The sequence below is a fragment of the Amblyomma mixtum genome, chromosome 1 (assembly GCF_055824585.1).
Source record: "Amblyomma mixtum isolate Tamu chromosome 1, ASM5582458v1, whole genome shotgun sequence".
Classification (NCBI taxonomy): Eukaryota; Metazoa; Arthropoda; class Arachnida; order Ixodida; family Ixodidae; genus Amblyomma; species Amblyomma mixtum.
The window spans coordinates 67,682,764-67,707,244 of record NC_143012.1 but is presented as its reverse complement, the minus strand read 5'-3'; the positions used below and the strand labels follow the sequence as shown (position 1 = coordinate 67,707,244).

At 45.9% G+C, this 24,481-nt stretch overlaps 2 protein-coding genes and 2 pseudogenes across 5 annotated transcripts in view; 1 reads left to right on the top strand and 3 right to left on the bottom strand.

Moving 5' to 3' along the window:
* Positions 1-24,481, top strand: part of LOC149366605 (PMS1 protein homolog 1-like) — a 94,874-nt gene that overhangs the window by 47,472 nt on the left and 22,921 nt on the right. The gene's annotated exons all lie outside the window — the stretch shown is intronic.
* LOC149366608 (uncharacterized) lies at positions 3,366-5,085 on the bottom strand (annotated as a pseudogene).
* Positions 6,245-9,376, bottom strand: LOC149366607 (uncharacterized; annotated as a pseudogene).
* On the bottom strand, positions 13,052-13,664 carry LOC149366606 (uncharacterized). The gene is made up of 2 exons (XM_089553687.1): positions 13,413-13,664; positions 13,052-13,331 (listed from the first exon to the last, which is right to left on the bottom strand). Exons 1-2 carry the CDS (start codon positions 13,541-13,543, stop codon positions 13,052-13,054), a joined length of 411 nt encoding a protein of 136 aa, XP_089409813.1. The 5' UTR covers positions 13,544-13,664.

Sequence of the window (24,481 nt, the reverse complement as noted above, 5' to 3'; positions counted from 1 at the left end):
TCTCTGCATACCTAACTTTGCCGCTCTGCTCTTACGCTTGCGTTCTCTTGGAATCTATTGAAATCGCAACCGATCTTAACTATGAACATCCTTGTCATCTATCTTTTATGCTGCCATGGTTACGGGTGTCAGCATATTCCTGCAATTTTTCCTGGCCCTGTACATCTGTGCAAATTATTCATGCATTGCACATTACCTTTCTTTTTTCTGCCATCTCTTCGGTCTCCAATGGACATTCAGCAGCCAGAGCTGTCCTCTTTTTTTCCATGTCAATTGTAGAGCCTGGAATATAAATACCAAATAAACCTGCAGTTAGTCTGCCATATACAGTGGAACCCCGTTCATACGTTTTTCACCGGACCACGAAAAAAAAACGTAACAGCCGGGAAAACGCAACAGTGAGGGAAGGTCCGAAAATTTATGAAAACAGTGCAGCTTTGCCTTGAAACAATTTATTTCCACATCAAGTGAGCTTAGGTCTTAAAGAAATCGAGAATGGTCGATTGCCGTTTTTTCCGCTCGCTTGAAAACACGCGTTTCTCGATGGCCTGGAAAGCCGCATTGCTCTCAGCGTCGCTTTGCGGTGCGACGTACCTGCGGAGGAGGTCCAGAGCCGCGACGGCTTCTCCAAAGCTCGGGTCCGCCAACTCCCCGGAATCCTGCGGCTCGTGCTCCTCGTCGTCATCACAGTCTGAGGCTTCACTCGCGACCGAGTTCGCAACGATCTCAGCGATACTCTGACACTCGGACGTCACGACAGCAGCATCCACGGCGACGTAGTCGTCATATGTGACTCCCGTGGCACCCAGCGCATTCAAAGCTTCACTCAGCTCTTGATCATAAGAGGCTGCTTCTGTCTCTTCAGCTTCCGTGGCAGTTTCCCTCTTCGCCGTCCATGCGAAAGCCGCACCGCGCGAAGCAGTGCTGTGCAGTTGACGCACTCACTGCAGTCCACGCTGAAGCGACGTAGTGCATAGCGTCCAATATAGAAATGATCGTAGGCTGCTGTCCGCGATCAATACGCGCCAAGCGCTTCACGATGGACTTCCTGTGCGAGTGCTTCAAGTTATTTATAACGCCGGCATCCAACGGCTGCAAGTGGCTTGTAGTGTTTGCAGGAAAAAAAACAAGCTTAACATTACGAAGAAACGATGGGTCTCTCGGGTGGGCAGCACAATTGTCCAGAAAAAGGACAACACTCCTGCACTGGGAGCCCATCCAGGCTTAATGACTTGGATGGCTGCACCCGAAAGAAAAGACCCGTTTCGTCGACATTGTAAATTATGGCAGATAGTGTGGCCTTCCAATCGTCGACTGTTTCCAAGTTTACACTTGCTGCTTGCCCGGATACAGTCTTATAAGCGATGCCGTGCCTCTTCCGGAAACGGTCGATCCAGCCATTTGACGCCGCAAAGTCACTGATGCCCAGTCGGTCGGCTATTTCAATCGCATTCTTGCGCAAAATGCTGCCGTCTAAGTTAACACCGGCAGCGCGAGCTTGTTTAAACCAAATAAGAAGCGACTCGTCGAGGCGGCATTTCCTTGTATCTCGGCACGCTTCAAGACGATGCTGTTAAGCGTCGAGGGTGGCAGACCAAGATCCTTGGCGATGTCGACTCTTTTCCGCGCTGGCTGCCTGTCGACTGCGTTGAGAACATCCAGCTTTTCCTCGAGGGAAAGCGCCTTGCGCGGCGCCATCAAAGGACGACAAATCGCTCGCGGTGTTAGCGAGGCCCGACGAGGCGTAGGCAGCGTAGGTGTTGACGGGAGGACACGGACTACTCGGATGGGTTGAACCGCACAAACAAGGAAGACTAGATTGCCGCGGGCCCGCGGATTTTACTCGCTTCGGCTGACGAGGCAGTGGCCATTTAGTGGCGATCTCTCCAACTCGAGTGCGGCTTTTTATGGCCTCAGAGATTACCCACGCGCGTGCAAGGGGGTGATCTCGGAGGCCATGGTCTCGTAGCCAAGCCTTGCCAAGACTCATCAAAATGGCGGTTGGCGTGCGTTGCCCGGCCGGGTTCGGCGTGCCAGGTTGCGACGTATCATGCGGGAATGTTCTACTGTATTGTGGCGTTTCTTACATTAGCTGTTGATAACCTGTTTGTGCAACATGCAGTGTAGGCTCCATTGACAGATGTCCATTCTGTGGTCATACTGACATTTATTAGGAAATGGCAACGCCTGTAATGTGGCCACGATGTGGCGAGTACTGGGTTTTAATGCTGCAGAGCCAAAGAAGCACATAACCACAGTGGCTACTACGAAAGTTCAGTGCTGCATTGTTATGCAGTTTTTAACAGAAGACGCAAACAAGATTCAAACAAAATACTTGCAATCACAATGCCATGCAACTTATGGAACTGTTAGCGCATGAAGTTCGTTGTCAAAACAAAGGTCCTTGGAAGCCGCAGTCCAAAAATGCCCTTTGCCGTGGAAGCATTCGGTAGCAGTGCAGCAGCCACATATCATCGATTCCTTGTTTCCTTGAATCGTTTTCATTAAGCATATTATTTTGCACTGCCAGTATCAACTGTCAAGTCAACAGGACCGCCTCCAGCACCACGTGCATTGCTATGACCTCCTGGTTTACCGACTGCGGTCGTATAATGATCGCGGGCATGCAAAGCACTTCACAACACAAAAACCTCACCGCAAGTAGCAAAGGAAGGTGTCTAAATTTACAAATAAACGCTATGCAAACGAGAAAATGAAAAGGAACCAGGGAGCGTTTGACTACTTACCCACTCCAAGAATATACGCTGGTGCGTATGATGCGTCCTCCCATTCAACCTCCACGGGAGTATACTGAATTTTGCGCCAGTGCTTGCGGTCATCGACCAATTTTGTTTGGAGATGTACACATTGAATGCGTCTAATGGGGTACACATCCCATTTCTGAGCCGTCACCCACTTCACCACAATGTGATCACCCATATTGCCCACGCAGAAATGTCAACAAAACACATCCGCGGTCATGAAATATATAGTGAAGTAAGCCAACTGCTGTAAAACGCGAAGAGCGCTGAAGTAGTAAGTGCGGTTTAAGGAAAGCAAGTGTTTTATAACGTATTTCTTAAAAACTTAGTCATTTTTTAATAACAAAAATAATAAGAAACAATGAATTTTATGTTTTTATTATCTTGCTAGTTAATGTGTAGTATTTGCTGAATGCAAAATCATGGTCGCAGCATTGTTGCTACCTACTGCAGGGTTAAACCCCAATAAACCAAACCTTTGCAACCCCAGTGAGTCCAGATCAAGACAAGTACTCTTGTTGAAACATTGGATAGCGGACTGAGGCTCCCCCTAACTATTGTTAGTTTTGTTTCATGTAACCCTGAGCGAGGCCAGTGAATAGCTCATGATGCGGATATGGCAGATGACTGTGGCTGTTCTTTGCGATTATTATTGGGAGCTGCAGGTTAGCTAGCACACAGCAGACATGAAAGACATCAGTCATACATGTGATAAGTTTGGATGGTACCTTGTTCAAGGCGTTATAGAGTTAGATCCTCTGAATCATTCGTTCAACATGTATCCACACTTGCACGATATTGTATGTGTCCCAAGCCTCCTCTGGTGAAATCTGAGAGAGAGGCATGGAGAAATTGAGGCATAACTAGGACAGCATTCTGGTTTCCTAGAGCTGGTTGGATGCCTGGGAATTCCTTATCGGCAAGAATGGTATCCCCCTGGTTGAACAAGGTCTAGGAACCCAGAATCAACTGTAATGTGGGCATCGGGCAGTCTAGCACCATAGGCTTTTGAACAAAAGCAGATCATCCCTCCTGGTGTTATAGCCACTAAAAACTACAGTATATATGACCCTTTGTAATTCGAGTACAAGACTCGTTTTTGTTAAACAGTTGGCGGCTGCTCTGTATGTATTTCAGTGCAATCAATAATCATAGTACATCCAGGATAATGCATCTTAAAACTGTCAGGCATCGTGGCCTCAATCACTCTTGATGGGCGGCAAAAAATCCATTGTTTGGTTGCCACAGCGACTGTGTTTAGAACACTCTTGAAGTTCCGTGATGCTGACGTTTCGCTTACAGCGAGAAGAATAGCGAGTGATGAGCAGCTGATTCCAAGCTTTTATTTCGTAAGAAATAAAAGAAGCCTATTTTCAGCAGTGACATCACATTTTTGCTCTGACGAAGGTGGAAGTGTGCTCAGAAGCATTGCAAACACTATTTTGCTTATATTACATAGGTCTTGCAATGCGTTTGTGGATTTAGCGACACTGTCATAGCCAGAGGAGAAGCTGGTTCTGTAGTCAGAGCCACTGTGCCTGCTTACAGACCTCTTGCTTGTGTTGCACACTGCTGTCGATTGTCTCAGGATGTGTCACTTGGGTTGATGCCCCTGATGCATTGATGAGGCACATGAACACCGTGAAATTCTTGCTCGACGTGCTTGTCACTTCTGTCTGTGTCTCCTGTGTAAAACTGCAGTAAAAAAAAATAAATACATGCTAGTTTACAGCAGCCACCTCACTTTTATCAGTCATAACACACAAATTTATCCACAGTAAACTAACTTGAGCCCGTTTTTGAATTACACTGATGGAAGGATACCATACAGAACAACTGGCGAGAAGTAGCGAAGCCAATTGCGCCACTCAGACGACTTCCAATACCTGCTGAGGGTCAGCGATCTGGGTAAGCGCGACATTTCGCTTACAGGCTGCAGCCTTTTTAGACGCCTGTCTAGTTCTCCTATGCGGGCCCCCAGTCTGTAGGGAAATGATGCTTTGTGCTCTAACCACATACATACAGTGGTTTTTGCAAAGCCCGAGCACACTGCATGGATGTAGTCAACCACAAAACTAAAAGGAAATTTGAAGTGAGAGAGCATCATGAGGATGGTGCTCCCCTTGATACCCTTTACTGATAGCCCTTTTCTATCTGCTTTACTAGCGTGCAGTCTTATCGAACTGTCCGTCCTCATTGTTCCCTTCAGTGGCTTGACAGGGTATGATCTGATGTGGCCTTCCTCTTTGCGGACATCTTCTCCTTTTTGTGTGCACCAAGCACACCCGTGTTCTCCATTGAACTGGTGCACATTCAGCACCATGGCTCGTGCAACTATTTCAATTGGCGTTGGCCGAATGCAATTTCGCCACTTGTGACACACAGGAAATAGAAGGAACGGATTCCTACTGTATAAAGCGCAGATGGTAGATGAGTCCTTTAGGGAGGACTCCCCGCTCCACACAAGTACCACGGGTAGAGGGAAAGGAAGAAATGGAAATGGGAGAAATAAATTAAAACGGACCAGTACCGGAAGAAAGTATTGAAAGGATTAGAAAAGAGGAAAGAAAAAAAAAGTTTGATCTACCATCAGCGTCCCCACAGCCAAGGGGACAGCCTGACACAGCGGCGTTTATTGATCCAAAAAAGTTTTTTTTTTTTTCCTTAACGCTGTCTTCAAATTTTCCTTCTTCTGATGTGCTGTTGGACATCTTCCTTCTTCTTTGATTGGAGTTTTCTTCTTCCTGGTAGAAGTTGACTGCCTCCTCTTCTTTGCAGTATCTTCTTTTTTCGGTGCAGTGTTACCACGGCTTTTTCGTCTGGGGTTTTCTTTCCTCTCGTGGGATGTTAGTGTAGCTTCCTTCTGGAGTTTTCCTCCTTCTGGTGTGATGTTGACAGGTTCTTCTCTTTGGAGGTTTCGCTCTTCGGTATGGTGTTGATGTTGACGTAGCGATCTTCTACCTTGTTTGGAGCGTCCCTCTTCAGTGCGCTGTTGGCGCTGCTTTCTCTGGAGTTCTTTCCCTCTGGTACAATGCTGACCTAGTTTCGTTTTCTTGGTTGGAGTTTCCTTTCTGGTGTGATGTTTACGTAGGTTTTTCTTCTTGGGAGTTCTCTTCCTGTTGTTGTGATGTTGACGCAGGCTTCTTCCTTAGTTGGGTTTTCTTCCTCTGATGGGGTGTTGATGCAGCTTCCTTCTTTGGAGCTTTCTTCCTTCTGGCGTGTTGTTGGCTTGTCTTCCTTCTTCTGGCTGGAGTTTCTGGTGTTACGATAACAGGGTTTCTTCCTCTTAGGAGTTTTCTTCCTGTTGTGATGTTGCCACAGCTTTCTTCTGGAGTTTCCCTCCTTGTGGTGTGATGTTGCCCAGGTTCTTCTCTTGGAGGTTTCCCTCTTCAGGTACGGTGTTGATGTTGACGTGCGATCTTCTTCCTTGTTTGGAGCGTCCCTCTTCAGTGTGCTGTTGGTGCTGCTTTCTCTCTTAGATCTTAGATCTTAGTTATCTTGTTCTTGGCATCTGCAACCACCGACACAGCCAGGCACTTTTTTGGGTTGAAACGCAACCCCCGATCCGCAAGATACGTTTCCAAACTGTGCAACTGTGCTTGAAGACCATGCTGAGAAGTAGCGAACAACACGAGGTCATCCGCAAAAGCCATGGCGCTGACCTTCAGCTCTCCACTCCTAAAGGCGACCCCCCCGGAACAATTCCGCAGCCAGTAGTCAAGGACCAACTTGAAGAGGAGTGGAGGTGGGGGGTCACCCTGCTTCACACCCCAAGAAGGACGAACTGTACAGGTTTTTTCACCAAAGTTGAGGACTGTATTGATCTGTAGAAGTTCTCTACACACTAGATGAAGTCGTCGGCGATCACCTTTCGTCGAAGGCCTTCCAGAATAGCATCTAGAGTGATGCTCTCGAAGGCCTTTGCCGCATCCAGTGTGGCTATGTGCAAGTTTCGATATCTTCGTCTCCGTAGCGGACTCCAGGCAGAGAAAAAACATTTTCAGCGCACCCGTCTACGGGCAGAAAGGCACGCTGTCTAAAATCTAGGTCTGTGGTAGCCAGGATTTTATGGAAGAGTCGGACTAGCACAGAGGATACTGTGATGGGTCTAAAGTCGCCCAGTTCGGGCACATCATTTCTCTTTGGGATGAAGATTGTACAAGCTCCAGAGAGGCAGACAGGTAGCCGACAGTGGAGCATGAATAAGGTGAGAAGAACCTTGATTACCGATGTCGGGACGGCCCGTAGATCTCCAGGACTGACGCCATCTGGCCCTGCAGCAGTGCTGAGAGGCGGTAGACACTTTTTCAGTTCCCTCGATGAGACCGGGCGCAGTGGAGTCTTCTCAGGGTCAGGACGGAAGTTGTCAACACGTAGAGGCGACACCCGGCTTGGCCTTTTCATGATCTCTGCCCAGGAAGCCAGGAAAGAGGCAGGATCTGTCACCTTGGTGACCATTTCACCATCTAGGATACTTCTTATGCATGCACTCTGGTTCGTCTTGAATAGCGATTGCATCTTTGCGTACTCTCTTCTCCTCCTCTTGCGGCGTCCCATCGGTTTGGGATGTTGTAGGTTTCTAGCCGTAACCCGAGATGGGGGTGGCTTGTCTTTAAAGAAATATTCTCGGACGTAGTTGTTGAGTTGCATTTCTATGTTGACATTGTCTAGGTACATTTTCGCTATGTTCCAGAGTTCAGGAGCGTTAAATGCCTGTGGGCATTGTTTAGGTGTCAGTCTACCGAGTTCATCCACCAACTCATCCCTCGCACTTTTCACAGGGGGGGCAGAGAACCCACTACCATTAGCAACATCATCACAAACCCCCTCCCCCTCCGGCTGCAGCATATGCCCCCTTCCTTATCAACTAAGTTTCTATAGGCAGGTGCCCTTCTGTGTGAAATCCTGAGCATTACACTATGGCCTTGTCATAAGCCCGGGTACAGTTTCAGGCGAAACCTAAGCAAAAGTTAATCGTCTAAAGGGCGTAGAACAAGGAACAGGAGAAATAAATACATTTCCTATGTTCGCGAAGACGCAAATATTGTTGACTGAAGAAAATGGCACAATTTCACGTTTCTTGGAGAATGAAACAACTTTAAACAACTGCCTCATCTCAACAGTGCTATACTTCAACACCCTGCATTTCAGTGGCTGCACAACTGCAAATGTCTGACTACTGCTGACAACGTGCACAGTCATTGCGAAAGTGCCACCTGACAGCTGTACCACTCAGTTATTTGTTTTTTTATTCCTGGCATAGCCTTCACCAGTAAATATACGGCCACTGTGGCACAAACGAGGATACTCAATACTGTCTTTTGCCACAAGCTCCTTGTTTGTTATGCTGCTTGAAGGGATATATGACCTACCTCGACCAAAGAAGTGCAACCCCCCAGAGATGGGCGCACTTTTCTGGGTTGGCGCTCTGTCTAGTGAAGCATAGTACTGGATGGCACCTTGATGAGTAGTAATTTTAATGCACTTTCCACTCCCTCAATCTGCATACCTTCACAGCCTTCACAGCCTCCTTCAAGGTTCCGTTTCCCGCCTCAAATGCTTAAAAGGAAAGGAAATGGAAAGGAAATGCAGAATGAGCCCACAATGGACCCCAGTGTCGCACTCTTTCCAATATGAAGAAGTTGATGCACTCTTTTCCATAGAGGATCTGAGCATGGACATAGAAGTCCAAAAGAAGGCTCTCTGCGATAGTAAGGCCAGGAAATGACACCTTGGGTTCCAGCATAATGTGTGCAGCCTCCACCAGACATGCCCAGTGCTACAAGTACTGACTGTTCAAAATGCCTTCCAGCACAGGCACACTGTAGAACAGCAACCAATTTTCATACTCCTTCGCCTTCCACCATCTTCTCTCCTTGGTAGGTCTAGGTGTATTTCGCATCTCTGGGAGGTGCAGTGGTCATTAGGCATTTGTCAATTGCAGCCTGAGAGCGACCCAAATAGAATAGAGAACCCCACAAGTCCAGAAACTGCCGCCTCGCTCCCAACAGCACGCAGTGCATATAGTCTGGAACAAAGCTCCAGACTATATTAAACTGTTGCATGTTGATGAGTGAGGAGAAAGATTTTACACCATTAACAGGTCCCCCCTCTATCATTGCCCTTTCCATATCTGACACTATCTGCTCCCCACCCCTCTCGGCACCGTTTTTATCTTCAACTGGGTATTTTGTTGCTCTCCCAACCCTCTTTCCTTTCTGTAGACACCAATTGCAGCCATGGTGTCCATTACACTCAGTTACACCCTGCATGGGGGCTCTGGCCACAGAATCAACAGCACGGCAAATGCAGAAGGCCTTGAAGTTTTGTTTTTTGCCTTTATAGTTAAGGTCAAATCCTTTGTGCGATAATTTGTTCATGACCTCCACAAAGGCGCCCTCAAAGATGCCCATGTGGGGTTTGTCTTTTCCAAACCAGACACCTGCCAACACCAAATTTTTCATTCTTTCTGTTGGGGGCAGCTCATTAATCATAAGTTGGATAGGCCAAATCGATGTGCCACTCGACTTGAATACAGGACTGCCATCTGCATTCAGTGTAAAGCTGATTCTGTGGCCAGCTTGACTCTTAGCATCAACAAAGTTGCGATACATACTGCCATCATAAATGTTAGACAAGGTGCTATTGAACTTCAGCGGCTTTGTCAAATCAAGAAAGGTGGATTTTTCTAAAATTTTGCATAATTGTGATGGAAGATTTAAAAGGACAAAAAAGGGTGCATCTGCCATGGCAGGTGATCCACATGGCCGACCACATTCGTAGCAGTCCAGGGCACAGCCTGGCACAGCTTCACCCACATAAATTGTGCGCTGTGAGCAAAAAAGTGGTCCACTGTACAACACAAAGGACCGAAACTGTGGCATTCCATCTATCTAAATCAAGCAGACCTCTTTTTTCGACCGAAATCTGGTGGCACAAACTTCTGATGGCACAAGCTCGGGGTGGCTCCTGGTACCCGTTGCTCTTGAGAAGGACCAGGAGTTTTGAGAGCTGCCATGGTATGGCTGGAAACACCACTTGTACCAGCTGCACACTGGCATTTCGACGTCGCAATGGATCCACAGGCTTGTAATGTAAGCTCTACCTCATATGGCCGAGACGACGTTTTCTGGCTCCTGTAGCAGATGCATTTCATGTGAATGTTCCCAGGGCTGCAATGAGTCAAATTATAATACGTTGCACACACTGTCTTGGCGCTTCGCGAGTATGAAAACATTTCAGGTAACACCTCCCTATCAGACACTTGGAAGAAGCTATGGCACTTCATTGTACACCACTTTATGTGCATAACTTCTGAACACTAAATGAACATTTCAGTGTCACATATAACCCACCGTATATATTGAAGAGATGGTTATGTACAAACAAAGTATAAAAGATCAAAGATGGTCCTGGCAAAGAATGTGCGACTTATATCCGACACAGTTGCCAAAAATAAGTTTCTAAACCCAACAGAGTCGTTTTTAGTCAGTTTACATGACAACAATGAGGTGCATGCAGTTTGCCGTAGGTCGAGTTCAAACTTGTTAAACCTGGATGGGGAAGTTGCACACTCAGAAACTTCCGCCTCAGATTTAATTTGGTTTTGACTTAGCAGTGGCAGCTCCCTGGATAGAGGGTATGGGCCAGCATCGCTCGACGTTGCAGTGAACTAAAAGTACTCCCAAATACGACCACTTCGTTCGCACATATTTATTGAGTAGTAGGAGTAGTTTATTAAATAATAATAAAAAGGAAAAAAGGTTCTTGCTAGCCTTTTTTTTTATTTATTGCCTGACTTCGGCAAGAACCACAGTACACAAATACACTTACAGAGCGCAATGAGCAATAATTAACAACACTATCCGCCCGGGGGTGCGTGGCTTCATCATATTAAAACTCCTTAAGCGTCACCAAAGGCTCGACTCTTTCGAGCCACTCGGGAGCTTCAGGAGCAAGTTTCTGAACTTCAATATACTTATGCATGCACTCCCGAAAATAGATCCGTGCTGGCCGTGCATCAGGATCGCAATGATATCCTGCCATTCTGGAGCGCCAAATACAATGGAGGCCCATTAGCATAATGAGGTCGAATGGTGTCCCATCCTCACTCTCTACAGGCAAGTACCGAATACCATGAGCGTCGAGCGGAAATTCCTTTTTTAAAGTCCGTTGCAAAATGTCCCAAAAGTATACCCCCTCCCAACAGTGCAAAAAAACGTGGTCTATTGTTTCTGGTTGTTTACAAATTAAACAATGTGATCCCCAAGGTAGAAATAACTGCTTCCTTTCCAAGAATTCCTTTACTGGTAGTGTTCCGGTATGTAATTTAAAGAAAAAAGTTTTTGCACTTGGCGGCACCTGCATCGCCTTCACACGCTTAAGTACGTCGCGTCCCTGGCCTCCATTGTATAAGGCCCTGTACATAGGTTGTGGAAGAACTACATCGCACAAATCTTTATACAACTTCTTCCTGCTAACAGAAGATAAATATTCATACGAAAATCGAACAGACAGGAATCGAACACTCACGACAACCTCTCTAAAGTAACCAAAAATACGTCCCGAGAACCTTTCGGTTGTGACAACAAAGTCCGGCAGTGCATTTCCGAGCCTTAATTGGCACACAGTGCGCAAAAACGGATCGCTTACATCGCGCACAAAACAAAATCTGCTTACAATCTGCCGCAGAAATAAGTGTCCCAGACTCAGGCCGCCATCCTTCACCCGCCTAAACAAATTGGTCCGGCTACAGCGTTCCCAGTCCGCAGCCCACACAAAAACGGCAAAGTTCCGGTGCAGTCTCTGTACGTTCATCCTTGCACAATGCAACACTTGCATCACGTACCACAGCCTAGACATAAAAAACAGATTGCACACTGTGGCCCTTGCGAAAATTGAAAGGTGTCGCCCTTTCCACCTTTTCACGCGTGGCTTGCGTCTGTGCTTTCCAGTACGAATCGCTATCGCGATAACCGTCCAGTGGAACGCCTAAGTACTTTACTGGGGTCGTCACCCAGGACACGTTTGCAAAATTGCCGGGCTTCGTTGGCCATTCTCCGTGCCAAAGCCCCAGGGACTTTGACCAATTCACTTTACTACCGGTGATCTTGGTGAATTCTTTTACGCATGCCACGGCCTCGGTTATACCCTCCCGGTTCACTGTGAACACCGCGACATCATCCGCATAAGCCAGCAGCTTAACTTCTGCTGCCTGTAGCTGGAATCCTCGAATTTTTTCACTTTCCATGATATTCAAACACAACGCTTCAATGTAAATGCAGAATAGAAGAGGGCTGAGGGGACAACCCTGGTGCACCGAACGCTGCAGGCTAATGGGGGCCCCCAAACTCTTATTTACAATTAATCTTGTTGTGCAGCTCCGGTACGCCAAGGCCACTCCCTCACAAATAATGGACCCTAAATTCACATGGTCGAGTATGCAGAACAGGATATCGTGCGAAACACAATCGAATGCCTTCTCAAGATCTAGCTGAAGGATGGCTACACAGCTATTTGTGTAATCACAACATTCCAGCACACACCTCGCTTTATGAATATTGGAAACAATAGAGCGTCCCTTGATCCCACACGTCTGGTGGGGACCGACTACATCCTGAATTACTGACTGTAGTCTACAGGCTAAAATCTTCATGAAAACTTTATAATCCACGTTTGTGAGGGCGATAGGACGATATGCTGTGACCTGCTTTAACTTTTCTGTGTCATCGGATTTAGGGATTAGCGCTGTATGGGATTTACCATAAGACGGGGGCAATTCATTTTCTTTGTAGGCTTCGTTAAAAACTGCTGTCAGTACTGGCGCTATTGAAGAAGGGCCTCATATTCCGGTATGGTTGGGCAGGCCATCAAAGTGTGCAGAGTGTGGCTCACCTGTTTCTGGTTTTCTCTTCCACTGACTTTGTTGAGGTTCATGTTCCAACTATGCTTAACATGCCAGGTGCAGAGCAAGCGTCCCTGAGGGATCCCCATTACCTTTTGCCAAGTACTGCAGTATGCTGGTGCGTCCTCAGACATGAAGACCTCGCAGCAAAGTGCCTGACCAATACTCTGCTTAACTTTCTGAAAAAACCGAACCGCAGTTTCCTCCGATGTGCTTTGAGAGAGAAGATAGGCACAAGGAAATGCCTGTGCCGTCATCTGCAATTACAAGCACAGTTGTAAGTTGTAACCCGTAGGTGTTGGTGCCGTGAGTTGAGTCAATATAGACAGCCTTGCTGCCATAGCGGAGCAACATTTCCCTCTGGGTACAAGTCATAAGGGCCATGTTAAAGTTTTTGATGTCTGTTTGTGAGTATCACCATATAGCAAGGCTGAATCTGTGCTATAAGCGAATGAATCTTAAACAGTATCTCTGAGTGTTTTCTTGCCGGAAGCTTTCGCAGCTTTGTGGCCATCCAGTTGGCCGCCTCCTGGCATTCGTCTGGTGGGCTTTCGGCCCTGGGTACTGCAAGCTTCCTAGCAGTCTCAATTCTGTTTAGTGTGCTGCTGCAGCTACCCAGTGCTTCCTGCACAGCTTCTTCGATTGTGTCATTCTTTCTTCTTTTACTGTAATGACAATGCCGCAGTTTTCATGGGCAGTTACACACACACAAAATGTTTTGCAGGAAAAATGAACAGCAGAGCTACCGAGACTGTGGTGTCGAGGAAAGTCGCACTTGGGAAGGCTGCACTGGCGGCTGGGTTCTGTTTGTGCCACTGTTGGACCTTGGTGACGCATGAATAGAAAAATATCTGTTAAGAGAGGTGCAATGTAACATGCTTTGAGACAAGCTCACCCGGAAGATGCTTCAGCGTCAGTCGGGGTTGGACTGAGCAGGCTGAAATACATAGAGAATGTGTTTCGATGAGACAATAGGATATGAAACGTCCAGTATGTGGTGCACAGCATTTTACTGCCAGCAAGACAATTTATGCAATGCATTATTATCCATCTTTGTAAGTAATAAACTATTTCATTTAGCGAGTGTGTTTCATGTGCTTTGAGCAGACATTCATCCAGCGTCATTACACCCATGTACGTCCATGAACCCATGTACGGTACGTCCTGTGCATCTGCTGTTCTCGGGGCTGACAGCGCCGACAAAACCGTGGCCACAGACAAGCCAACAGAGCTTCATGGCACCTGCACCGTGGAAAATTTAGACCACTTGAAAAGTGAAAAGCTTCCAAGTTCAAACTGGTCCAGAAACTTAGTTGCAGAAGCACCAAAAACACTCGCATTTAGTGTTTGTTTCAGGAAGCTAGTGTTGTGTTCGGCAGAAGATAGCACTATCAATGCTCCGTTTTCGTGCAAGGCGCAACTCTAAAGAAAGTTGATGTGCTTGACACCGAAGCTGTCGAAAATATTCTTCGCTCTGTTGACAAATGCCTGTGTGCCCTGGGCTTGAGCAGAGCTTGGCGCCCGGTGAACAACGTGGTAGCTGCAGCCAAGCTAACTAGGCTGCATGGAAACAAGCTGCACAGCAGACTGTCCCGGGGTATCACAAGAGGATAGGCTGTATGTGCAGTGCAGATACCTTAGGAAGCTGTTGGTGAACCAATCCTGTTACAAAAAGAAGATGACAGTAGCTTCTGCAGCAAGTGTGTCGAAAAAACTAATCAAACGGCACCTACAACTGCGTCGCGAAAAGGCGAAGGTTGGTAAGCTTCAAACCACAATTGCAAGGATGAAGCAAGACAAATGTCCGAAGGGAAGCTTGAACAGAGCCTCACTGGACTATCTGAAAAGCAGCGACAGCAAGTGCAAGCGTGCTTTCAAGCTTACAAAAGAAAAGGAATGCAGGGAATGAAGTACAGTCAGGGGTCAATGTTAGAGTGCATTTTAATGAAGATAAAAAGCCACAAGCTTTATGAACACATTCGCAGGCACAATATAATGGTGCTTCCCGGCAAGAGCTGCCTGCACAGCTACATGAAGGGGTATAAGAGCTCTTTCGGTCTGCATGAAAATGTTTTTCCGGCAATCGCAGAAAAACCAAGGACATGGACGAGTTTGAGAGACACGGAGGCATCTTAATTGATGAGATGAAGTTGTTGGAGTGCCTGAAAGTAGCAGGCAGTGGGCTTATTGAGGGCTTTGTGGACCTGGATGCGTACACCTCCCCGGATCAGAACATGGACACCTGCGACCATGGTGTGGTAGTATTGTTCCAGCCATTTTCTGGCAACTTTCAGCAGATCCTTGGCGTCTTCGGGTCCCACAGTAATGTGAAGGCAGACGTGCTTTCCAAAATCATTGTTGACGCCACGGAAGCGGAAAAGTCCGGCTTGTTTGTGAACTTTGTCACCACGGATGCTGCATCCTAGAACCGCAGCATGTGGCGGTCGTTTGAGATCACAGGAACAGGAGGCAAAACGATCTGCAAGGTCCGGCACCCTGCAGATGACAAGAGAAGTTTGCACTTTTTGTCAGACTTCCCTCACCTGGTTAAGTGTGTGTGTAACTCTGTTGTGTTTCCTGCCATCCTGTGTTGTTGCAGGCCTTTGAGCCTATTACATCTGAGTGGCTGTCTAGCTGTGCTCTAGTTGCGATAAGAGCCTTTGGAGTAACAAAGGTGATGTCTTAGGATACCTCAATATCAGAGGGTTTCTTCTATATTTAAGTTGAAAATATATTCACCAACTTATATTTTGTTCCCTAACGTCCTGCTGTTCCGCACATATCAAGAGAAATCCTAGGGGTCCTATAGGTATTTCTTGTTCCGCAACATGGCGTCAATCGTCCAAGCATATAATTGCTCGCTTTGAGGAAATACCCCGTGGTTTTTGCACTCTCCCCTGCGTCCATTCCTAATGTGTAGTACAGCGGACTTTTTCTTTTTCCGGTCTTTCTTGAAACACAAAAAACAAGCGATAAGCATTCTCCTTTTATGAGATCGTTTAGTGATCCAGGCGTTCTTAAACCTAACAAGACGTGTATGTAAAAAAGGTCTGCCTAGCCTGGTGTCGGCGCGTGCCTACGCATACTAGAGCGGCTCTCTAGAGGAGCGTTATTCTTTGATTGCTTGGGGCGTTTTAGTTTACTATATTTTCTTTTATTATCACTGCCTGTCCCTGGTCTTGACATTTTAAGAAGGTGCTTCCCTATTGCTAGAGCCTGAGCAAAGGGGAAAAATTATGTGCATTTGTTTCCCGAGTTAAAAAACAAGAGCAAATCCAGAATACAAACCAGCACCCAACAACTCAGTGTGTGCGATCACATTCAAGGGCAATCAAAACCCCATCCTCCAGCGGCAAGACGCGTTCGCGTTCGGACGCCAAGTGATGCGGTACAGACCACCGCTGGCTCGCAGCATATATCGTTTTAATGCTCATTTAAAAATCGCACAGTGTATGAAGTTATTCAATAAGCAGCCGCGCATCCCAATGCGTGCATCACAGTGGCATAATACGCGTAATGAATGCCTGCCACCACCCCGTCTTCCCACGGTGCTGGTGCTAAGAAACATGACGGGGTTTTTTAGGCTCCCGAGAACGGTACCGTCCATGCATGTGTATTCAACAAAGAGCTATCCGAAAGCTGCATTCACTGGGGCTCGCTTAATTCACACTTCTTACAACTGCTCATAACTATTCTTTTGACGACGCATCAATGTAAATACTTACCAAGAGGAGACTCATCTTCGGCGTCGTTGACGTCGTTGTCCTATGGCATAAATTATGAGTGTGCCAATGTCGACATAGTCTGAGCAGGCACCGTGAACGGGCTCGTCGTTTTCATCACTCTCGAATTCCTCGACGTTTGAATCGTCGTAATGTAAAGCTAGCGGACGCAAGTCTAGAGGCGCACCGTTGCTTGGCCCTGGCTCGTTCTCGTCCTCATTAGCTTGAAACAATTCCCAAATGTCGTCCATCCAGTCTTGGTCTATCGCGTCTAAATCCACATTTTCACATACGAGGAGCAAGTTTTCTTTGGCACAGAATAATCAATGGAATGAAGAATAATGCCGCCAGTCTGGGCTCTAAAATATTTGGATAATGGGGGCACACAGCCATACTTTTCCCTGAACAGTCCTGAAAGCTGAGGCGACATGCACATGGCTGGTTGTGCTACTCCAAGAACACAAGTCTGGAATGGACTTTTGTACTTCATTTCAATGTTTACTTTTGCTGTTGCAAGATGGCCTGTGAGCTGCACATGCTTCTCCAGATCGTGGTATGTTTGGCGCATGATGCACCTCTCCGCTACTTGCACCGGCACAAGCTTACTGGCTGAAATCAGCTCCAGTGCATGCCCATTCCCATCCTCAAAAGGGAAGGTTGAGAAGGTCCATATGGGCCCGAACATACGTGGAGTTCTTGCGACATGCACCAACTGGTGAACATTGAATGTCATAGAGACAGTGCCATACAACTTGTTCATCTGCTTCACAAAATTCAAGAACAAGGCTTTGGCTTCCGACACATCATCTGCTGAGACAACATCTTTCAACAGCAAAAAGACTGCTCGAACAAATAGAGAAAAATGTGTCAAAAAAACCCTGGGCAACACACCAGAAAGGCAAGGAACGCTATAAAATAGCAACCAGTACCTCCATTCTGTAGCCTTCCAAAATGAACGTTCTGAAAGAGGTCGGCCTGTTCTTGAAAATGTTATAGGTGGTTTAAAGACACATAGCCTCACATCTAAATGCTTCAGCTGGCACCCAATATAGTATGGCGACCCATTTGCTGAGAGCCACATATCTGCCAGCTGCTTTGTTACACCTTCTAGGATGTAGTGCATATAGTCAGGAGGCAGACCCCAAACAAGATCGAAGCCTTTCTTCTTCTTCTCAAATAAACAGTCTTAAGCTCATTGTGCATACTTTCTATGTGGTTGTTCTTTGTGAGCCGAGTGCCTTCTCTATAGCAAAGTGCCCACTGGTCAGGGCGCTTTGCATAAACCCTTTCGAAGTACTCTGCGAAAGCTCTACACTTGTCCACAGACTTTTTGCAGCTACACTGAGACTGCAACAACCGCCATCCATCTGGGTGATTTGCTCACGCCAGATTGAGCGATCTCGACACCTGAAAAGTGCTTCTTGTAGCACTCTGTTGTCCGGTGGCCTGCCATGGGCCTCACATGCGAAATGAGCTGTTTGATGAGGTGGTCGTTCGTAAATTCCAGCAAAGTATGCAGCAATTTCTCCAGGCGCTGATACTGCTTTCTTGTCTTAAGCTCATTGTGCATACTTTCTATGTGGTTGTTCGTTGTGAGCCGAGTGCCTTCTCTATAGCAAAGTGCCCACTGTTCAGGGCGCTTTGCATAAACCCTTTTGAAGTACTCTACGAAAGCTCTACACTCGTCCATAGACTTAGCCACCAGAACCTCAAATTCCGGTATGGTTGGGCAGGCCATCAAAGTGTGCAGTGTGGCTCACCTGTTTCTGGTTTTCTCTGCCACTGACTTTGTTGAGGTTCTTGTTCCAACTACGCTTACCATGCCAGGTGCAGGTGCAGAGTATTTTACAATGAACACATTCCATTGCATCCCGCATTGCTTTTAGGCGAGCAGACACTTGTTGAGTGTTCACTTGTTTGTAAGTTTCTAACGAAAGCCAATGTTTTAAATTTAATATAATGTAACCTCTATACACTTATCATAACATCATCTAACCTTGTGTTTGGCGCATGATAGCCATAGTTGCTTATGTGCCATAAAACCCCATATGAGTAACTAACTAACTAGCCAGGTGCAGAGCAAGCATCTCTGAGGGATCCCCATTACCTTTTGCCAAGTATTGCAGTACGCTGGCATGTCATCAGACATGAAGACCTCGCATCGAAGTGCCTGACCAATACAGTCATAAGGGCCATGTTAAAGTTCTTGATGTCTTTTTGTGAGAGCAACTCTTTATCAGCATATAGCAAGGCTGAATCTGTGCTTTCCTCCAGGTCATGGATCCACATCTGCATACTGACAAAGTCATCGGGGTCTCTCTGCTCCTCATTTCCAATTTTGTACTTGTCCTTTATGTTATATATATCTTTCATAGTCGAAGAAGCTGGCACTTCTTCCCTGCTGTTGAATTCGGCGATGTCCTTGATGGCAAGTTCATGTGCTACTGCTTCAAGGGCGTGCCTTAGTGCAATCTTTTTTTGCGGTTAGTGATCTCTGCTGGACTTGCACGTAGCGAAGACTGCACACAAATTTATCCCACAGTGCCTGGTCCAAAAATACTCGAAGTTGCAGTCCTGTGAAAGCCGCCGCAATTCTGCCATATACTCCTTAGCAGACTCACCTTCTCTCTGGAGCCTCTTGTAGAACCGATGTCGCTCAGACATTTCAAGTGGCACAGGTGAAAAGTAGTCTTCCAAGTACTTTGTTATGTCTGCGTGCGTTTTCTCTGAAGTTTTGTTCGGCGTGGTCAGCTTGCGAAGAATAGCGTAAGTTTTCGCTCTCATGCTTGTAATTATGGCCGCAATTTCTTCTCTTCCGGTAAGCTATTGAGTGCGAAGTATTCGTCCGCGCTTTCAATGTACGACAATCCATATAGATGAACTTGGGGCGTGAGAGACCCCCTGCAGGGGGGGACCGTCGTTGCTGCTATAGAGCTTGGCTTTCCAATAATTATTACTTAATGTTGATTCGATGATTGTGCCTCGGTTTAGATATCGGTGCTGTTTTGATGCCAATTATGGCAACAGTACAGAAAAAAAGAAGGGGTTAATCTTAGCCATAGCATCAGCCCAGTCTACTTCAAAAAACCTGATACGCTCCACAATCATAAACTTTTCTGAAAATACAACAAAATCAATCCAGCTCAGTCCTGACACAGCCATTTGCCCAAGTACTTGGTAATGGCTACGGTCCAACCTGAATACACCTTGCTCATCCTTTTTCATATAGTGCGAGTCTCCTATTTCTTCTAGTGCCTTGCCTTTTAAGCTGTATTTGCACTTCCAAAAGGCCATGCTTTGGTTCATCACACGGATCAAAGATGTAGCAGTCAGGTGACACTCCCAACCATGGACAGGATGGGTCCACGAGTAGTCCACACCTAAAAGCCTCAGTGTCGCGGCTTCTTGTCCTCATAGTGTAGATGTATCTGTGCACTGCTGGCTGCTCATTGCCAACTCCGTACCTGTGAAAAATTAACAAAACTGGCAATTGGCACATAATTTTATGCTTTGAACACACGGGTGGAAGTGGGAGAAGGGGTGCTAAAAGTTTACTGGGAAAGTTGAACAAACTACAACAAGCCCGCTGAAGGTGACCAGGACAGAACTTATTTCTTTATTTATTTATTACAGATACCTGCAGCACCCAAGGGCATTATTGCAGGGGGGGAAACACAATAACGTCTGCTCATTTGGCCGAAAGATACACGTAATAACAGAAATATAATCACACAACTAATAGATGAGAAAAAACATGCACTGAAGGAAGACAGCCATGCTCCAGAAATAAAATAACACTAATGAAATGAAAAAGACACGCGCAAGACAACTGCGCGCCACGTCACACATCAGATAAAAATGCGCGGAATTGACCTTCTGTGCAGCACTCAGTGACGCCGGCTGGTAGCCTATTCCACTCATTGATCGTCCGTGGAAAGAACGAGGTTTTGTAAACATCTGTGCGACACTTAATCTCTCGGATCTTCCACTGATGATCAACTCGTCTAGAAAAAAAATGAGGTTGAAGCAGATACCGGTCTTTGTCAATGCTCAGCTTTCCAAAATAGATGCGATGCATGAATTGTAATCTCAAATGTTTCCTACGGTTAGCTAAAGATCCCCAGCCTAGGTGGTTTTTAAGAGACGTGACACTAGTTGAGAAGCTGTAATTATTGGACACAAATCTCGCAGCATTATTTTGGACGCACTCGAGCATATCACATAAGTAAGCAAACTGGGGGTTGCTTACATAAGTAAGCAACTCCTCCAAAACTAATAGTTGCGGTACCTAACAAATTTTACAATGTTTACAAACAGTGTAATGCACAATAGGTGCTAAGAAATATGAGCGTAGACCTCACATGGAATTGCACTTTTTTCTGGCTAGAAGGTTCGGTTAGTCCTGCTGCATCCAAATGTCTAGCAAGCTGCTACATCTATGAAATTTTCACTGGTAATTAAGCTGAATGTCGTTGTCGGCAAGTACTATCATTAAGTTAATTAATGCTAACAAGGGCCATGGGAAGTGAAACAGTAACTCATGTTCAGAGATTAACACAATACAGTTAGCCGCTGCTATTATTTTCACCTCTATTGGACACAAACTAGGCGAGAGACATTTAAAATTTTTTTGGACGATGAGGCTTGCAGCCCAAATATGCTCATGCATAACAATGAACTAAAATGTATCCGCGACTCTTGTTACTGCCGTGAAGGTTTAAATGAAATATTCAAGCATGCTTACTGTACTGATCGCACTCGTGATAGTCTTTTTGAGATGTGAAGTTGTGCAAGCCTTTCTCTGACCAGGTTGTACGCTCTATGACAACTCCGAATGATGAAGCTGTCACATGGTGACGGCGTGCTGCTTTCCATGCATGGATCATGCATGGATCAAAGCTACAGCTTCCTCGCAGGAAATCTCCAAAGCCTAAGGAACAAGAAAAAGTCATAGCACTTCGGAAATAATGTAAAAACCAGCATATTACCATTTAATAAGAGCTAAATATACTGCAAAGAAAAAGGCAATGAGGATTCTTCAAATGAAAGCTCACTCGACTGAAATGTGAATACGTTGGCTTATCTAGACTGAAGTGGGGTGTTCAACTTTACAGAGGCATTAACAGATACGTCAAGTACTCTGTACGTTCTAGCGAGCCAAGTTATAAATGGAATGCTTGGAGCACTATCAGTAGCCAGTGTCTATAGACTAATGTGACTCTATGTTGCACTGCCCTAATGTAAATAGCCAAATCAGAACTTTTCACTCGTGTATGTATTGCATTTTTTTCATGTAATTTGTTCCAGGAGAGTGCAAAAAATATTCATTAGGATGTGCTTCCTTGTATCATCATGATCATCAGCCTGACTACGCCCACTGCAGGGCATAGGCCTCTCCCATGTCTCTCCAATTAACCCTGTCCTTCGCCAGCCGCGGCCACCATATTCCCGCAAATTTCTTAATCTCATCCGCCCACCTAACTCTCTGCCGCCCCCTGCTACGTTTGCCTTCTCTTGGAATCCACTCCGTTACCCTTAAGTTATCTTGCCTTCTCCAGGGTTGGCAACCAGTTGGAAATTCGTTGTTCCAACTCTATTGTAGCTTTCTGAAACACAGTGCAAACTTCATCTGTTAATCCATGCTTCGAAACGAAAACAGGATAACTGCGGCGGGCAAGGTTGTACTGGACCAGTGGTGTACACAACGAAGGTACAGGAATTTATTCCTGGATACCCAGTGTACACAACATTCCTGACACATTTCCTCCACCGAAGCCTCCCACAACACTACTCACACGACATGGCATATTCCCATCATACTTTCACTGTTTCGGCCTGGCATCATCATCATCGTGCCCCTGCGGTCACCCCAACGGTGATGTTTCCCATTCCTTATCTACACATTGTCCTATTACACAAAACATTGCCAACTGCCTACCACACCCCAACACACAAACAAATACCAGTGCGGTGTGGCGGTCATGGTTGGATGATCGTCACAGCGTCGCTTTACTACTTCGAATAGTCGCTTCAGTCAGTCAGTCGCTCCCAGATTATTCACGCCACAATTAAAACATTACACATATCCCAGCCACACACACGCACACAACTGTGTACCGCTTCCTCAGGGGGGACATTTGGCCCAATTATGGGTGGATGCTGATGTGTCCTCCCTTCCTGTGGCGGCGAGTTGCAGTCACCCATCACATTTACACAATACATTTTTTCTTTTAATCGACATCACTTTCAATGCTCCTACACTACACTTACACATACCTTACATCTTATCCTTTTCCAATTTTACACTGCAAATGCTATCGACCAATATTGCACTTTCTTCCTCCTTACGTATACTTTTCTTTTCCTTTTCCTCTTCTTCCCGGCCACTATTCTTTCGCTCTTTCATCATATTCATACAGCAAAGGCACACTCACATTAATGTGAATTGGCACACTTTTCTCCGCTACTCTTCTATCGCTTTTCTCTTCAGATTTCCTCTTTCTTTTTATTTTATTTTTATTTCATAATACTGCAGGCCACCGCTTGGCCCAAGCAGGAGTGAACATACAATCTTACATAACCAAAAGAATAAAGTTATTCAATATTGGCAGCACACGGAAACCAAAAGAATAAAACCAAAAGAATAAACTTATACAATGTTAGCAGCGCACGGATACCAAAAGAATAAAACCAAAAGGATAAACTTATACAATATTAGCAGCACACGGATACAAAACATACATATAAACAATATTAGCAGGTAAGTAGACGATTTAATGCCTCAGAAAAATTTTGCGAGGAAAAAACAGATTCCGGTAACGAATTCCAATCTTGCACTGTTCTAGGAAAAAAACTGTATTTAAAACTTAGTTTTGGCGAAAAGGGGAGTAAGTGAATGTTCACGAACGTTCCGAGTCCTTCTCACTAGAGGACGCTTAATGCACTCCGGAAGCTTCAGTTTATTTTTACCTGTTAAACTATTAAACAAGAATACCATTCTATTAATCTTTCGGTGGATTTCTAGTGTAAAAATCCACCGCTTTCTAGTGTAGAAAACCTAACCGCTTTCCTATTGACTTTTTCAAGGGTCTTCAAGATCTTCTGCCTCCTGCTGACTTCATTCCTGTGTCATCGATTTGTATTTATTTTTTTTTATTTTTTTTCATGATTCACGTTACCTCATACACATTATACCACTTTCTCTTTTCCTTTTCTTTTCTCTTCTTTTTTTTCGTGTCATAATCATGTCATCTTTTTTATTTAACTTTATTTTTATTATTTATTTATTTTTTCCAGTATTATTATTATTTTTCCTCCTGCTTGGCACCCTCATCGAATGGGGCAAGGTTGTATTGGACCAATGGTGTGTTGTTAAGCAGGCTGTCAAGCTCAATGCACTTGACTGGACCATCATTCTGTTGGCATCATTGCTTGTGAAGCATAGGTCACAGGCTACTACCTGCCTTCACTGTTTGTTTGCAGGAGTCCCGCTTCTATGCCTTAAGACGATGCATCCTCTGATATTTTAAAAGGCTTCTGTGGATCGTAGCATGACAGTGCTTGAGTCGATATCGTCTTTCTTGATTGCTTCAAATGCGCTCTGTTGAACCTGGCTTCAACACCAACTCGCTTCATTGCGTAGCAGTTCTCGTAGTGGCTGGGTCTTCGCTGCCGACTTTTGGAGAAACTTCACTAGTTGATTGACCATGTCGAGAAACCACCTGTGTTCTGGTGTGTTCTCTGGCAGTGGCATCTTTGTGATGGCTTCAGTCTTCTCTCAGTTGGCAGTGATGCTGTAGCGCACGCCAGGTTCGTCCGAGAGGCAAAAGAAGAGACGTGTCGACTGCGTAGAGATTCCGTGCAGACTGGTTTATTTTCCGTCCAACAAACGCCAGCGGGAAGAAAGTGAACAACAGGATAGAGGGGAATAGACAGAGAGAAAGCGGTGATAGTGCAGAGTGGCTAGCCATTTGTTCCTGCCGCGGGGAGAAGGGGAGCGAGCGGCTAAAGACGCCAACGAGCACACGTGCGAGGCACATATCCGGTGAGCCAGCGACCCCTCCTCGCAGCACCTGCGGCGCCAGCTCGGCTCT

What these genes read in the sequence shown, in the direction of transcription:
- LOC149366606 (XM_089553687.1), bottom strand. Translation starts at nt 13,543, where the DNA reads ATGTTACATTGCACCTCTCTTAACAGATATTTTTCTATTCATGCGTCA. An exon ending in TCCTCGACACCACAGTCTCG is followed by an intron (nt 13,332 to 13,412) that starts GTAGCTCTGCTG and finishes TTGTCATTACAG; the next exon opens with TAAAAGAAGAAAGAATGACA.